This window comes from Bufo bufo, chromosome 1 (genome assembly GCF_905171765.1).
Source record: "Bufo bufo chromosome 1, aBufBuf1.1, whole genome shotgun sequence".
Lineage (NCBI taxonomy): Eukaryota > Metazoa > Chordata > Amphibia > Anura > Bufonidae > Bufo > Bufo bufo.
The window spans coordinates 609,172,183-609,189,579 of NC_053389.1; the positions used below are offsets into that span (position 1 = coordinate 609,172,183).

General features: G+C 46.3%; 1 protein-coding gene across 1 annotated transcript in view; it reads left to right on the forward strand.

Annotated features, from left to right (window-relative positions):
- The first annotated feature begins 1,169 nt into the window (after positions 1-1,169).
- Positions 1,170-17,397, forward strand: part of TBC1D2B (TBC1 domain family member 2B) — a 66,820-nt gene continuing 50,592 nt past the window's right edge. Inside the window, exon 1 of the mRNA XM_040413643.1 lies at positions 1,170-1,785. Coding sequence (XP_040269577.1) covers positions 1,438-1,785 — 348 coding nt within the window. The 5' untranslated portion in view covers positions 1,170-1,437. The remainder of the gene's footprint in view (positions 1,786-17,397) is intronic.

The window sequence follows — 17,397 nt, forward strand, 5'->3', positions numbered from 1 at the left end:
AAACACAACGGAACTCAAAAACGGAACAACGGATCCGTGAAAAACGGACCGCAAAAAACTATAAAAGCCATACGTTCGTGTGAACTAGGCCTAAAGCGGAGCTTCTAATTGGTTGCTGTCCTGTTGCTGGGGGAGATTTCCAGCTCTGTGATTTGCTCTTGCCCGCAAGGCGGGAAATTTGTCCCCTTTTATATTCCCAGGTTCGCCGCTACCTCAGGGCAGTCGTCGCGGATCTGGACAGCGCCCGCCCTCCCTTAATTTTGTGCTACCTGTCGCTGTGCTTTATTAGAGGGGCTGTATCGCTCAGCTGATGCTGAGTGGATCTTGGTCTATATGGATGGTTTTAAATTGGTATTTATTGTTATGGTTTTAATTATTAATTCATTTATTAAATTATTTATTGGTTTTAATTTTGGTTACCCTTAATAAAGCACTTCGGCCATTTCTATTCCATTAAAAGTTGTCAGTGTTGTTATTTATCTAATCACATATAGTTGAGGCGGAGCGGTGTCATTTGCCTCCATGATCCCTGCACAGCCGCCGAGCCTTACTAGCATCGCGTGTGACGCTAGGGAGGCTCGTCCCTGTTACTGCCTGCTCCCGCGGTCACCGGGGACATGCAGCGGTGGCTGTGCGGGGATCAGGAGCGACGCGAGTGGCGGGGAGCGGGGTAGGTATAATCTACACGAGGGGCCCAGCCATTAGGGGGGTCATTATAGGGGTTGGATAACCCTCTTAATGTGCCAGGGCTCAGTGTGCAGTTCCTTGTGCCGGGGGTGGCACCCAGTCCTGGGATAGGACCTGCACACCTTGACAGACCTCTCCTTAACCTGGACACGTCTCAGGCTTCCTGGAAACGTTTATTTGCAGTATTCATGTATGTGACATACACTGGTGCTAGGCACGAGTGCTCCAGCGTTACATACGTGGCAGTGCGCTGTACACTAGGGTGGAAACCATATTAATATATTTATTTTGCAATGGTCGTGACTAGTTGGCTAAGAACTGGTCAGACTAAAGGGGAAACATACGCCCCTCTGAAACTTACTTTCATGGCACGGCTAGGCATGACGGGTAATGTAGTTTGTGCTTTGATTCGTGCTTAGGTTTTCCTGGACGGGAAACTACAATTCCCATGAAGCACTGCGCTGGCTTGCAGTCAGGGGATATGGAAAGCAGTGGAGGGCGCAGAGTGCGGAGAGTGTGAACGAAGGCTTTTAGCAAGACAAGTGATTGAGAGACTAGGCAGCAGTGGTCAGAGCCCGGAGGCAGGCTGTGAGGAAATGTACTGCGATCACATGTGCAGCTGACAGGATATACTGGTGCTCAGCCCTCATACACTCTGCATTGCAGCTTCTAGGAAGTTCCATCTTCTCCTCACTGACTGCTGTATGACTGGAGACACTGGGCACCAGTGCCCCATGGGAAGACCCACTCATGCCGGAGGTCACAGAGATGCCAGGGGTGGAAGACAGAAGAGGTAGTCAGGACCCTCCTCCCATTGGAGATCACAAGACTCCATCATCTGGAGACCCCACCAGAGACTCACCACCCAGGCTTTGTGGACATCTGGCCAAGCTCTCTGGAAAAGGACCTTTGAGGAGCTTCAAGAATCGTTGGTTTGTCTTTGACCCAAGAAGGTGCCATCTCTATTACTTTAAAAGTCCTCAGGACACCCAGCCACTGGGTCACATAGACATTGGTGATGCCTCTTTCAGCTATGACCTGGAGGCAGATGAGGGACAGTTTGAGATCCACAGCTCTGGAAGGGTATCCATGGTGCGGGTAAGTATTGCCATATGTTTCTGGTGTGGTTACCTCTTGTGTAGGTGGATCTGACCATAGTTTCCTTAGAAGCTTGTTCTTTAGCTGCATTTGTAGTTTTCCTTACGAAATGCAGCGTAAGTATGTCAGCAAGGCCATTCTGTCGTAACCATTGGCAGTATGACTACGTGATGGTTCTCACAATGTTAATGAACACTGTTTAACTCTAAAGCCTTGTCTTGCTTTCGAGAAAGCTTGGTTTTAAAGTGTTCCTCCAGGCGTACTCTCCTACCCGGTGTCAAATTGACAGATGCGCCTACGTTCTGGGTGGTATAGTTGGCGAGGCATGCAAAACCTGGTGAGTATCACAGGGATCTTACTACGACCCTTGTGCAATATAGTCACACTTGGCTTAGAGCCACCACCAGGGGTGCACCACCAATGAGGCCAGGTGAGGCGATCACCTCAGGCAGGGGCAGTGGAAGGGCCATGGGCAAAGAGCGCTTTCATTGTGGCAAAGGGGTTAGGTTAAGAAATTGGCATTGGGGGAGGGGGCGTTTTAGTTTTTGCCTCAGGCAGCAGAAAGGCTAGGTTCACCCCTGGTCACCACCCAGCATGCAGCAGTCTCTCCCCAAAGAGTATGGCTGTAGGAGAACCTTGATAGGGATGCCCTGTCTCTAGATGGGATAGACAGATAAGATTAGGGACTGCACTTATAATAGAGGGCCCTAACTACCATCGACAATGGAAGTTACTTGAGAGAGAGTCACGCATGCGCCGCAGTGCCTGCACAGCTCTCTCCATTCACTTCCATAGGAGCTCTGAAAATTGCTATACAAGCGTACTCTCCTGTTTCAGGAACGCCCGTAGTATTGAACGGAGAGAGCTGTGCGTGTGTGACCACCTCTCCATCACAACAGCCGCAAGATGCAGTGGCGGGGCTCAGACCCCTTTAGTTTTATGTGCAAGAGACAAGGACAAATGTCCGCTAGGCGGCTCCCCACCAGATGCTCACTGTGATTGACAGGTCTCTCCCAAGGCACAGACATGCCTATAGGTATCACCGACTGCAAGCCAATGTTAACACTATGAAGTTCTAGAATGCGGGATGAGCAGTGATTGAACAGCAGATTGAACTTACTGACAGTTTCCCTTTAAATAACATATAATGTACATGTGTTTATTGTCCTGCTGAATTGTGAACTGAATGGACCTTTTGTTAGAAGGTCACCCTGATTTTAAACTGATCACTGGAGGTCTGGATGAGAACCCTAGTCATCAGCTATAACCTGGGGGAAAACCTAATTGCAAGTGTTCAGTTTTTTTTGCTGTGCTGACAAACCACCGTGTGAATAAACCTTAAGGGGCCGATCACATGGCTTCTTTTCCAGGCTGATTTTAAAGTGGCTCTCCGGGAATTAAGAAAATGAAAATACTTAAATATTCCTTCATTAGAAATATATTCCTAAATACCTTTCATTAGTTATACAAAAATATAACTATTTATATAAATACAGTTTAATATGATCTTCAGCTGAATCTCTGTAGGAAATGAGTTCATGAGGAGACATGAAGTGCAGAGAGGAGGCGGGGGTGTAGATGATGAGCAGCAGCTCTTGTATGTAGTCTCCATTACCACAGCCCCACAGCTACTCAGACACTCGCGTTTTGTGGGGATCCGTCATGGACGGATCCGTTCAGATAATACAACCGTCTGCATCCGTTCAGAACGGATTCGTTTGTATTATCTTTAACATAGCCAAGACTGATCCGTCTTGAACACCATTGAAAGTCAATGGAGGACGGATCTGTTTTCTATTGTGCAGTATTGTTTGGCTCAGTTTCGTCAGATGGACACCAAAATGCTGCAAGCAGCGTTTTGGTGTCCGTCTCCAAAGCGGAATGGAGACTGATCGGAGGCAAACTGATGCATTCTGAGCGGATCCTTTTCAATTCAAAATGCATTAGGGCAAAACTGATCCGTTTTGGACCGCTTGTGAGAGCCCTGAACGGATCTCACAAACGGAAAGCCAAAATGCCAGTGTGAAAGTAGACCCTGTCCTGTCCGTCCTCTCTGTACTTCATGTCTCCTCATAATTAGAGATGAGCGAATTTCATGTCATGAAATTCGTTCACACTTTGTTTGGTGGTAAAAGCAGAATTGCGTTATGGATTCCGATACCACGGACCATAACACAAATCTATTACGGAATGCATAACGGAACGCCTTTAGAGGCATTCCGTCATAATAAAAGTCTATGGGCTGTGTAATGGATCCTTCCCGTTTCCGTTATGCAGGGGAGTCCTCGCCTGCATAATGGGGCGGATCCGTTTTGCAGCCCATAGACTTCTATTATGATAACGGAATGAATAACGGAATGCCTCTAAAGGCATTCCGTAATAGAATTGCGTTATGCTCTGTGGTATCGGAATCCATACCACAATTCTGCTTTTACCACCAAATGAAGCGTGAACAAATTTCAAAATATGAAATTCGCTCATCTCTACTCATAATCTCCATTCCTACAGAGATTCAGCTGAAGATCTTATCATCTGTATTCAGGATGATAATCCCTGACAAGTACAGCAGAGAGGAGGACGAGGAAGCTCTTTAGCTCATAACCTCCAATTGAAAACAATGGGAGGCGGATTTTTGATGCAGAATCTGCGCCAAAGTCAACTGCAAAAGACGCCATGTGAATGACCCCTTAGAGTGGTTATATACAATGACACCCAGGAATAGGGCCGCGTTCAAATCCCCGTCAAAAGAACAGGAAAAAAACCAAAAACGTATACTGTTTTTAAAGCATCTATTGTGCTCAGTTATGCACATTTTGCATCCGTTTTAGCCATTTCTGGCTTAGGCTACTTTCACACTAGCGTTCAGAGCGGGTCCGTCTGATGTCTGCTCAGACGGATCCGCTCCTATAATGCAGATGTTTGGATCCGTTCAGAACGGATCCGTCTGCATTATAGTTTGAAAAAAAAACTAAGTCGGAAAGTAGCCTGAACGGATCCGTCCAGACTTTACATTGAAAGTCAATGGGGGACGGATCCGTTTGAAGATTGAGCCATATTGTGTCAACTTCAAACGGATCCGTCCCCATTGACTTACATTGTAAGCCTGGACGGATCCGCTTGCCTCCACACGGCCAGGCGGACACCCGAACGCTGCAAGCAGCATTCAGGTGTCCGCTCGCTGAGCGGAGCGGAGGCTGAACGCTGGCAGACTGATGCATTCTCAGCGGATCCGCGTCCACTGAGAATGCATTAGGGCTGGACGGATCCGTTCGGGGCCGCTTGTGAGCCCCTTCAAACGGAGCTCACGAGCGGACACTCGAACGCAGGTGTGAAAGTAGCCTTAGTTATTTTAAAATTCCTACACAAACTATTCCCCCCCCCGTCTAAAATAACGGATCTCAGACAGAGATGGTTTAAACAGATGCAAAATGTGCATAACTGAGCATAACGGATGCTTAAAATACAGGATCCGTTTTTTTTTTGATCTTCTCACGGATCAGAAGAACGGAAAATTAAACGGTGATGTGAACCCGGCCTAAAAGTTGTATCCTTATTTTTTTCCCTAGACCCCATTCACACGTTACGGATGTGATGAGGATTTCAGTGCGGAACTTGCACCGAAATCTTTATGAAATTCCCAAACATTCTGCATCCAGTGCATGTAAATGGAGTTTTTGTCTTCCCGTTCACATGCATTGAAAACATTATGCACTACCCAAAGAAAAATCAGCCAGAAGCATACGCGAGCATCAACTTTGTAGGATAACAGGCCGACGTGGATGGACAGATCAGCGTCACAAACTGTTGCTATGTATAAAAAAATGTTTAGGCCTCTTTCACACGTCCGTGTCGACATCCCTGCTCATTGGTTCATCTATGAAGGTGTCCTTGAAGGATCTGTATTTGGTCCGTGTGTCCATTTTTTGATCTCCATGTGTGATCCTTGTTCCTTGGATACTACTAGGCTGAAAATTAATTTCCAGAGCAATGATTCATGAAAACAATGGACTTACTACAGATGCCCTTTGTGTTGTGTCCATGTTTTTCATGGAACCATAGACTATAAGGTGCATGAGGGATCCGTAATCATGGACAAAAATAGGGTGTGCTTTTGTGGTGTCAACAAGGTCCATCATAAACCCATGATAAGTGAAGACACACATGAAAGTCAGTGGATACTTGAGCTGTCTGTGGAGTCCACCGGCGGCACATGTCCACGATTCACTGAAATATGAGAGAAATGATCTTATTAGTTGTGTTGTGAGTCCGCGTACTTATGGTGGGGTCGGCAATGACAGACTCACAAATATCAGGGCTTAAAAGTCCAAACAGCTTTTATTTTCCATCCAACACAAGACAGTGGCATGCAAGTTCATTAGTCACTTTTTACATCTACCAGAAATTACCTTGCCCATCTGGGCGCTAACTATACATTAGGTTACCTCACCTATACAGGGAGTGCAGAATTATTAGGCAAGTTGTATTTTTGAGGATTCATTTTATTATTGAACAACAACCATGTTCTCAATGAACCCAAAAAACTCATTAATATCAAAGCTGAATATTTTTGGAAGTAGTTTTTAGTTTGTTTTTAGTTTTAGCTATTTTAGGGGGATATCTGTGTGTGCAGGTGACTATTACTGTGCATAATTATTAGGCAACTTAACAAAAAACAAATATATACCCATTTCAATTATTTATTTTTACCAGTGAAACCAATATAACATCTCAACATTCACAAATATACATTTCTGACATTCAAAAACAAAACAAAAACAAATCAGTGACCAATATAGCCACCTTTCTTTGCAAGGACACTCAAAAGCCTGCCATCCATGGATTCTGTCAGTGTTTTGATCTGTTCACCATCAACATTGCGTGCAGCAGCAACCACAGCCTCCCAGACACTGTTCAGAGAGGTGTACTGTTTTCCCTCCTTGTAAATCTCACATTTGATGATGGACCACAGGTTCTCAATGGGGTTCAGATCAGGTGAACAAGGAGGCCATGCCATTAGATTTTCTTCTTTTATACCCTTTCTTGCCAGCCACGCTGTGGAGTACTTGGATGCGTGTGATGGAGCATTGTCCTGCATCAAAATCATGTTTTTCTTGAAGGATGCAGACTTCCTCCTGTACCACTGCTTGAAGAAGGTGTCTTCCAGAAACTGGCAGTAGGACTGGGAGTTGAGCTTGACTCCATCCTCAACCCTAAAAGGCCCCACAAGCTCATCTTTGATGATACCAGCCCAAACCAGTACTCCACCTCCACCTTGCTGGCGTCTGAGTCGGACTGGAGCTCTCTGCCCTTTTCCAATCCAGCCATGGGCCCATCCATCTGGCCCATCAAGACTCACTCTCATTTCATCAGTCCATAAAACCTTAGAAAAATCAGTCTTGAGATATTTCTTGGCCCAGTCTTGACGTTTCAGCTTGTGTGTCTTGTTCAGTGGTGGTTGTCTTTCAGCCTTTCTTACCTTGGCCATGTCTCTGAGTATTGCACACCTTGTGCTTTTGGGCACTCCAGTGATGTTGCAGCTCTGAAATATGGCCAAACTGGTGGCAAGTGGCATCTTGGCAGCTGCACGCTTGACTTTTCTCAGTTCATGGGCAGTTATTTTGCGCCTTGGTTTTTCCACACGCTTCTTGCGACCCTGTTGACTATTTTGAATGAAACGCTTGATTGTTCGATGATCACGCTTCAGAAGCTTTGCAATTTTAGGAGTGCTGCATCCCTCTGCAAGATATCTCACTATTTTTGACTTTTCTTAGCCTGTCAAGTCCTTCTTTTGACCCATTTTGCCAAAGGAAAGGAAGTTGCCTAATAATTATGCACACCTGATATAGGGTGTTGATGTCAATAGACCACACCCCTTCTCATTACAGAGATGCACATCACCTAATATGCTTAATTGGTAGTAGGCTTTCGAGCCTATACAGCTTGGAGTAAGACAACATGCATAAAGAGGATGATGTGGTCAAAATACTTATTTGCCTAATAATTCTGTACAGGGTGTATACTACAAATCCAAACACTGGGATCAGGCTTTTCATAGCCATCACAGGTCATGCAACTTCCAGGCACTGACCCTGAATGAGGCTCTCAGCCCTGTCTTTATCCCCACAGCAATGAGCCCAGCAGCTACACCCGGGGTTATCTCGGGCTAGGGGAAAATGGAATGAGAGGGAATGGCAGGTCCCTCTACCATAACCCAAAAAAACCCACCAACAACCCCCAGAAAAGTTAGAAAAACACTCATATGAAATATGCCCTCCATTCCGTAAAAATCCAGGCCCATGAAATACTTTAAACCGAAAATGCCTCAACAAACTACACTTTGCATCGGAGCATTCTGAGTGAGATATACACCCGCTCCAGTACTGTATAATAAAAGAGAGAATTAAATTTTTTTTTTTTCTTTTTTACGGTATGTACAGAGGTATATCTCCGTATATGTGGAGCTTGTATGGCACTGTATTGTGGTTTCCGTGTGGAAAATCTGCAGCATAAGTCCTCTTTCACATGAGCGATACAGATCACGTCAGAATCTTTTCAGGGAAAAACTGATGGTTTTGAACGAAATATGAATTTGTTTTACGTTCAATGTAGGGCTGCAGTAAACGATTATTTTTAGAAATCGAGTATTCTATCGATAATTTTTTACAATTATCGAATAATCTAATAAGAAAAATATGAATTAATAGACTGTTTTCCTTTATAAAAACTCATCAGACCCCCTACAATCAGTCCCCAACCCCCTTCGTTCCCCCCCTGTGCGATCAGCTCCACTATCCCCTTGTGCCATCAGCTCCCCCCCCCCCTTGTGCCATCAGCTCTCCCCCCCCCCCCTTGTGCCATCAGCTCCCCCCCCCCTTGTGCCATCAGCTCTCCCCCCCTTGTGCCATCAGCTCTCCCCCCCCCTCTTGTGCCATCAGCTCTCCCCTCCCCTTGTGCCATCAGCTCTCCCCTTGTGCCATCAGCTCTCCCCCCCCCCCCTTGTGCCATCAGCTCCCCCCCCCTTGTGCCATCAGCTCCCCCCCCCCTTGTGCCATCAGCTCCCCCCCCCTTGTGCCATCAGCTCTCTTCCCCCCCCTTGTGCCATCAGCTCTCTTCCCCCCCCTTGTGCCATCAGCTCTCTTCCCCCCCCCCTTGTGCCATCAGCTCTCTTCCCCCCCCCCTTGTGCCATCAGCTCTCTCCCCCCCCCCCTTGTGCCATCAGCTCTCTCCCCCCCCCCCTTGTGCCATCAGCTCCCCCCCCCCTTGTGCCATCAGCTCTCTTAGCACCCCCCGCCCCGCCTTGTGCCATCGGCTCTCTCCCCCCCCCCCCTCCCCCCCCACTTGTGCCATCAGCTCTCTCCCCCCCCCTTGTGCCATCAGCTCTCCACCCCCCCCCCCCTCCTCCTTGTGCGGGAGGAGAAACGGGAGGCCGCCCGTTGTGCCTTCCGCAATTTGCGAAACAGAACGGGCGGCCCATTGTAGAAATGCCTATTCTTGTCCGCAAAACGGACAAGAATAGGACACGCTAGATTTTTTTTGCGGGGCCTCGGAACGGTGCAACGGATGCGGACAGCACACGGAGTGCTGTCCGCATATTTTGCTGCCCCATTGAAGTGAATGGGTCCGCACCCGAGCCGCAAAAAATGCGGCTCGGATGCGGACCACAAAAACTGTTGTGTGCATGAGGCCTAACACATGGATTTTGGTGCGGAAACCCAGCAAAAATCCACACAAAACTTAGTGCAGAAAATCCACATAAGGCAATCTGCGTTTTCTGCAGATCAGATGCCGATCCATTTATTTCAATAGGGTCACAAACGATGTGGACAGCACAGGGTGTGCTGTCTGCATGCATATTTCCGTTCTGCGGGATCCCCCCCCCCCAGAAAAATTTAAAATATCCTATTCTAGTCTGTTCTGCGGACAAGAATAGACATTTTAAGAGAGGGCACGATGTACCGATCCACAAAATACGGAACCTTCACGGCCGGTATCTGTGTTTTGCGGATCCACGATTTGTGGACCACAAAAATGGATGCAGTCGTGTGCATAAGACCTGCAATAAATGCAGATCGGATGCAAACAAAAACCACGGTTGTGTGCATAAGTCCTAATGCAGTCTAATCCTGCAAATGTCTTCATTATGCTACTAAATAGATAAAAATCCTTTAAGGATAATTCAGCTATACTGCTTTCTGGGCCAGTTTTCAGGAGACAGATCCTGTTGGGGAGGAGAGTGTTTGTTTTAGGGTTAATGATCTACCAAGTACGGTAAAACTATGCACTGTGCGGATAGATTAGATGACGTATATACCGTACAAGAAGAGATGAATCACTCTAGTATTTCATTAAAGGGGTATTCTCATCTCAGACAATGGGGCCATTTGGCTAGGATATGCCCCATTGTCTGATAGGTGTGTGACCCATACCTATACCGAGAACGGAGCCCCAAAAGTGGTGGAGGGCACACTGTGCATGCGCAGCCACCCACAATTCATTTTCTATGGGGCCGGCAAAAATAGAAATAGCTGAGCCAGCGCTTGTCTATGGGGAGAATGCTTGGTGGTGTCCGGACCGGAGTCCTCCAGCCACTACCTTGCGGGGCTCCGTTCCCGATATAGGTGCGGGTACCAGCGGTAGGACTCGCACCTATCAGACAATGGGGGCATATCCTAGCGATAGATTAGACAACCCCTGTACAAATGTTGGGGTCCTGGTAAGTATTTCACCAGGATGCACCATTCGCACTGGAGGTTCCTCGGTCACTATAGTGCTGTATATGTACTTCAGTGGAGCAGTTCTCTGCACAACTGCTGGTCGGGGTCAGTGCGATGCAGAGAAAGTACTTGGTTTCCCAGTGATTGCTCCGCCACCAACCTGAAAGTTGCTACCTGCATGGGAAACCACGTTTATGTAACTCTCTTACAGACCTCAGGGTCATCTGCACAGATCTTTTGGTACACCATGTGCCGCAATCTTGTGCCCAGTATGGCACTGTATTACACAGGTATTCTAGAGGTAAAACTGGCTTAGCTTCCCAACTAATCAGATTGCACCTTTTAATTTTACACTGCAGACAGGGCCGGAGGGTAGGAGACCAATGATGCCTGCCCCTGTCAATCTAGGGTAGCAGGGCGTGGCCAGAGGTGGGAAAACAGAGCCTCTAGGACGGTCCTAGGAGCAGGGGCAACACCCCCCTGCTCCTAGAGGCTAATTAGCATATTATAAAAGTTTGTTTTTCTCAATAACGGCGGCAGGCAGTGAGATGGCACTAATATAGTTATGTTCAGCTGACACTAGCACATCGCTAATGTCAGTCAGCTTGATACCCATTTTTCAGGTTACAGAAACTATTTAATCAGTATTTTGTGGAAGCAGGTATATCAAACCCCTTAATTAGTATTTTGTGGAGGCAGGTATATCACACTCCTCAATTTTATTTTATTTTTTGCCACAACAGTTATATCACACCACCCTGTTTATTTGGGGTGACAGGTATAGCACACCCCTCAATCAGTTTTTTTGGGGGCAACAGGTATATTACACCTGTTGCAAATAGTTGTTCCAATAGCGCTTGTCCCTCTATATACCTGCGGTATCGCAGCAGAACCGCACACAACTGCCGCACAATACAAATGCACTATATACTTTCTATGTTAGAAAGTATATTATAAGTATATCACACCTATCGATAGCACACCTATACCTTAAAAGGACTTTTGTGGCCCTATTAGCTAGCGTTTGGTGTCCCTAACAGCCTGTCCCTGCTCCACAAAGCAACCTCTCCCTACACTGGCAAAACACAGAATGTAAAATGGCGGCCAGATCGGGTTCTGAATAGAAATGTGTTCCCTGTACAGCGCGTGGCCATGAGTGCCCATGTGCTCACAAAACGGAAACTGGCTTCCTCCTTTAATTCTCAATATCAATAGGATCCCATAGGATGGACTGACACTGATCATAATCTTAAGGCCTAGCCCACACATCTCTCTGATTTTTGGCTCACAAATACAGAACTGGAAGAAATCTTTCTGTAAGGCTTCATGCAACAACCAACCGTATTTTTCATTTGTGTGCTATCTGCATTTTTTATGCGGATGGCACACTGACCCATTCATTTCTATGCGATCATGCGCACATCCGTAGTTTTTTGCAGATCCGTGTGGCCGTTTCACAGAATATTGAACTTGTCCTTTTCTGGTCAGCGTCCTTTCTATTGATGGGTGTGAGACACAGATGGTATCTGTAGTTTTAGGATCCGTGATTTTGTGTACCGAAATTTTTGGCTGGTTTTGGCTAATAGTTCACGAATGGAAATCACCTGAGCAAGCACTGACATGTGAATTGGGGCTAATATTTCTTGGCGATATAACATCATGGTATATGATGGCCAAGTGATGGCATTCGCTATCAGGTTGTTCTTTTTTTGTACTCTTTTGCATCCTGTTTTGTGTTGACTATGATGCTTGTATGAAACCTGCCTACGCACAGGTATTTTCATTTCCTGACACGTGGTGTTTGAGGACCAGGTCATTGTTAAATGTGTTGACTGGAAACAGGATTAAGAACAATTATCAGGTGCAGTTTGGTCATGTAAACACCCACGTGCTCTTCGTAATGTGCAAAAGTCAAATCCCCTTCAGTGTCAGGCCCTGATCGCATCACGTTTTCAGCCTACATTGGAGCTACGTATGTACGTCTGGAGGTTGCAAGCTATCACACTGCATAGGTATTCAGCGGGATATGTCGCTAACAGGCTGCCATTGTGATAAAAAAAGCATAGATACCACCCTACATAAAGTTAAAGTAAAGAGAAATCTAGTGTATAGCGTGAATAATAAAACAGCAATTATTATACCACAGCGAAATACAGCAGTGGTTAGTGCAGCCCAATGCGTTTCATCGTTGGCTTCCTCAGCGGTACAGAAGCCACCTCACACTTCACCAGTATAATGTATGTATGCAGGGTGTCCAATCAGTGTGTGTATGTATGTATATATATATATATATATATATATATAATCTCACAGAAAAACAAGGGTAAGCAGGCACACTCTAATCTGGGTACAAACAAGTATTTTATTTGTAGTAAAATAAGATGGGTCGGGGTATAAAATTAATAAATATAGAGATGGTAGAGATAAAAAATATAGTTAATTTAAAAAAGATAGTCTTTTAGTAGAAAAATATGAGTAGTGGGTGATCACCACTGGGTAATGAATACCCTGTAAAATATCTGGAAAAAATATATCTGGAAAAGAGATCTGGAAAAAAAAGTCTTAAAGTCTTTCATATACTGTTATGCATATGATGATGGCCACTGTTTAGAAATAAAGTTGGATAAAAGATATCTTATAAGATAGCGTAGTCCTTTATGGAGGTGAAGAAACGCCGAGCAGAGGATGATGGCTCTGTTTGTATGGTTTATATAGATGTCAGTTGCCGCACAGTGCGGGATAAATATTGCACTGTTTCAATATTTCTAATAAAGCAGCAGGCATGTACATATAGCTGTAATTCAAAGCTTTGGATAATATGTAATTTGTATTTCTTATGCCAAGCTGTGGAGGGAAAAAGGAGCTCTGAGCCTGAGTGCGGCGTCCCGCACTGTCTCTGGCTGCAGAGGTCACTTACCCTTCCTAGCGCTGCTTGTGTGTAATTCTCCGGCAGTGGTCGACAGTTCCTGGAAGGCTGTGTTGGTTCAGTCCTGTTCAGAGTCGATAGCGTCCCTCGTGTTGCCTAGGACGCTGGGGGGCGCGGTTCGCGCGTCTGGTGGATGACGTCAGCGGTCCCGTGATCGCGAACTTTTCAGAGTTTGTTCTCCGTATTCCTCCTGCTCTGTTTCAAGTGAATGATCCAATAATCCTCAGCTGCTTAAACGCGTTTCGGGACGCAGGTCCCTTCATCAGTAAGACCTTATGCTCCTGACTGGGTGAGTCAGACTAAGCAGTTCTGCACCTCTATCATTTGGCTAAGAGGTAGAGCCGTCTATCCCCTTGATTTTACTATATAATATATATATATATATATATATATATATATATATATATATATATATATATATATATATATATATATAAAAAAGGAAAGCAAATGGCGGCACTGGAAAATACAATGTGGGTGCTAGGTCCAGGGATGTAGCAGCTTACCCAGTGGCGTGGGGCCCGCGGCACTGGGGGGCCCGTAGCGCAGAGAAGGCCCCGCCCACACTATTTGGCCCCGCCCACTCATGACCTGCAGCCGGCTAATTGCTTTTTTCTCCCCAGGGCCCAGCCCTAACATCAACTCATCTTTGACCTGACCTCCTCCTTACCGTCTGCCGGAATCAGGATCAAACACCAGCCTGCATGTGGCGCTCGTGCCGCTGGCCAATCAGCACAAGGCAACTCTGTTGAGGCAGCTGCTGATTGGCCAGTGGCGCAAGGGGGCGGGCGGGAGAATCGGCTCGAACTTCGCCGTCGGGCCGGCCCTTCAACAGAGACGAGTCAGTGCCTGCCCTGAGCTGAGGAGAGAGAGGGAGTCCGGAGGAAGATTCTGAACTCTGAAGCAGTGGTGAGTAGTACTGTGAGTGAGCACTGAGCAGTGCACCGGTTGTGTCCCTGGCTGGCCTGAACTTGAGTCTTGAAGTAAGTCACTCGTCTCAGACTCAGTCAAGTGAAGTACCGTTCGTTCGTCCCACTCCCTGCAGCAGTGCCTGGCCCGGCCGACTAGTCCGAATTCCAAATATATTATGGGGTGTCTTTTTACATATACCCATGCTGGGTGAGATAAATATCTTGGTCAAATGCCAACTTTGTATAAAAAAATGGGAAAAGTTGTCTTTTGCCAAGATATTTCTCTCACCCAGCATGGGTATATGTAAAATGACACCCCAAAACACATTCCCCACCTTCTCCTGAGTACGGAGATACCAGATGTGTGACACTTTTTTGCAGCCTAGGTGGGCAAAGGGGCCCATATTCCAAAGAGCACCTTTCGGATTTCACTCGTCATTTTTTACAGAATTTGATTTCAAACTCCTTACCACACATTTGGGCCCCTAGAATGCCAGGGCAGTATAACTACCCCACAAGTGACCCCATTTTGGAAAGAAGAGACCCCAGGGTATTCGCTGATGGGCATAGTGAGTTCATGGAAGTTTTTATTTTTTGTCACAAGTTAGTGGAATATGAGACTTTGTATGAAAAAAAAAATCAAAAAAAAAAATCATCATTTTCCACTAACTTGTGACAAAAAAATAAAAAATTCTAGGAACTCGCCATGCCCCTCACGGAATACCTTGGGGTGTCTTCTTTCCAAAATGGGGTCACTTGTGGGGTAGTTATACTGCCCTGGCATTTTCCAGGGGCCCTAATGTGTGGTAAGTAGGTAAATGACCAGTGAAATCCGAAAGGTGCTCTTTGGAATGTGGGCCCCTTTGCCCACCTAGGCTGCAAAAAAGTGTCACACATCTGGTATCGCCGTATTCAGGAGACGTTGGGGAATGTGTTTTGGGGTGTCTTTTTACATATACCCATGCTGGGTGAGAGAAATATCTTGGCAAAAGACAACTTTTTCCATTTTTTTATACAAAGTTGGCATTTGACCAAGATATTTATCTCACCCAGCATGGGTATATGTAAAATGACACCCCAAAACACATTGCCCAACTTCTCCTGAGTACGGCGATACCAGATGTGTGACACTTTTTTGCAGCCTAGATGCGCAAAGGGGCCCAAATTCCTTTTAGGAGGGCATTTTTAGACATTTGGATACCAGACTTCTTCTCACGCTTTGGGGCCCCTAGAATGCCAGGGCAGTATAAATACCCCACATGTGACCCCATTTTGGAAAGAAGACACCCCAAGGTATTCAATGAGGGGCATGGCGAGTTCATAGAAATTATTTTTTTTTGGCACAAGTTAGCGGAAATTGATATTTTTTATTTTTTTCTCACAAAGTCTCCCGTTCCGCTAACTTGGGACAAAAATTTCAATCTTTCATGGACTCAATATGCCCCTCACGGAATACCTGGGGGTGTCTTCTTTCCGAAATGGGGTCACATGTGGGGTATTTATACTGCCCTGGCATTCTAGGGGCCCTAAAGCGTGAGAAGAAGTCTGGAATATAAATGTCTAAAAAATTTTACGCATTTGGATTCCGTGAGGGGTATGGTGAGTTCATGTGAGATTTTATTTTTTGTCACAAGTTAGTGGAATATGTGACTTTGTAAGAAAAAAAAAAAATTCCGCTAACTTGGGCCAAAAAAAAGACTGAATGCAGCCTTACAGAGGGGGGGGGATCAATGACAGGGGGGTGATCAATGACAGGGGGGGTGATCAATGACAGGGGGGTGATCAGGGAGTCTATATGGGGTGATCACCACAGTCATTGATCACTCCCCTGTAAGGCTGCATTCAGACGTCCGTATGATTTTTACGGATCCGATCAGTCTATCAGTGGATCCGTAAAAATCATGCGGACATCTGAATGGAGCTTTACAGGGGGGTAATCAATGACAGGGGGGTGATCAATGACAGGGGGGTGATCAGGGAGTCTATATGGGGTGATCAAGGGCTAATAAGGGGTTAATAAGTGACGGGGGGGGGGGGGGTGTAGTGTAGTGGTGCTTGGTGCAACATATTACTGAGCTGCCTGTGTCCTCTGGTGGTCGATCCAAACAAAGGGGACCACCAGAGGACCAGGTAGCAGGTATATTAGACGCTGTTATCAAAACAGCGTCTAATATACCTGTTAGGGGTTAAAAAAATCACATCTCCAGCCTGCCAGCGAACGATCGCCGCTGGCAGGCTGGAGATCCACTCGCTTACCTTCCGATCCTGTGAACGCGCGCGCCTGTGTGCGCGCGTTCACAGGAAATCTCGCGTCTCGCGAGAGGACGCACCGGCGCGTCCACCCAGAACAACAGGACCGCCGCAAAGACGCAATCCTGCGTACGGCGGTCCTGAGGAGGTTAACAGAGTACCTTTTTTCCATCTGTCTTGTTCTTTTGATTGGATTTGTCAGTCTTGTAATTTCTTAAAAAAAATCGATTCTTATGATATGTAAATGACGCTGTAAGGAGCCCAGAGGGGCGTTCTTCTTTCTCCACGGTGCCCAGGAACGCCCCTCTGAAGTGCCGTGCCCGGCTAAATTTGAAAACTAATAACGCCTCCAAGACATTTTGCGCGGGATTTGGGATGCCGGCGAAAGGAGGATCGGGGTGTTTGCAGCAGAGCGCGGCGCTGAGGAGGGGGGGTGTTGAGCACTTAGCCGCGCCTCTGGGAGGCGATTTAGATGAACTTGTCTTGGAGGCGTTATTAGTTTTCAAATTTAGCCGGGCACGGCACTTCAGAGGGGCGTTCCTGGGCACCGTGGAGAAAGAAGAACGCCCCTCTGGGCTCCTTACAGCGTCATTTACATATCATAAGAATCGATTTTTTTGAAGAAATGACAAGACTGACAATCAAAAGAACAAGACAGATGGAAAAAAGGTACTGTGTTAAACATGGATGCATGAGAATTTTTTTTTGGTAAATTGCTAGTGACAGATTCCCTTTAACAGGGCACCCCAAATAAGGAGACCTGCAGGCTGCAGCAGATATCCCATGTGACAGGTCACCCCCAGGAAACCCC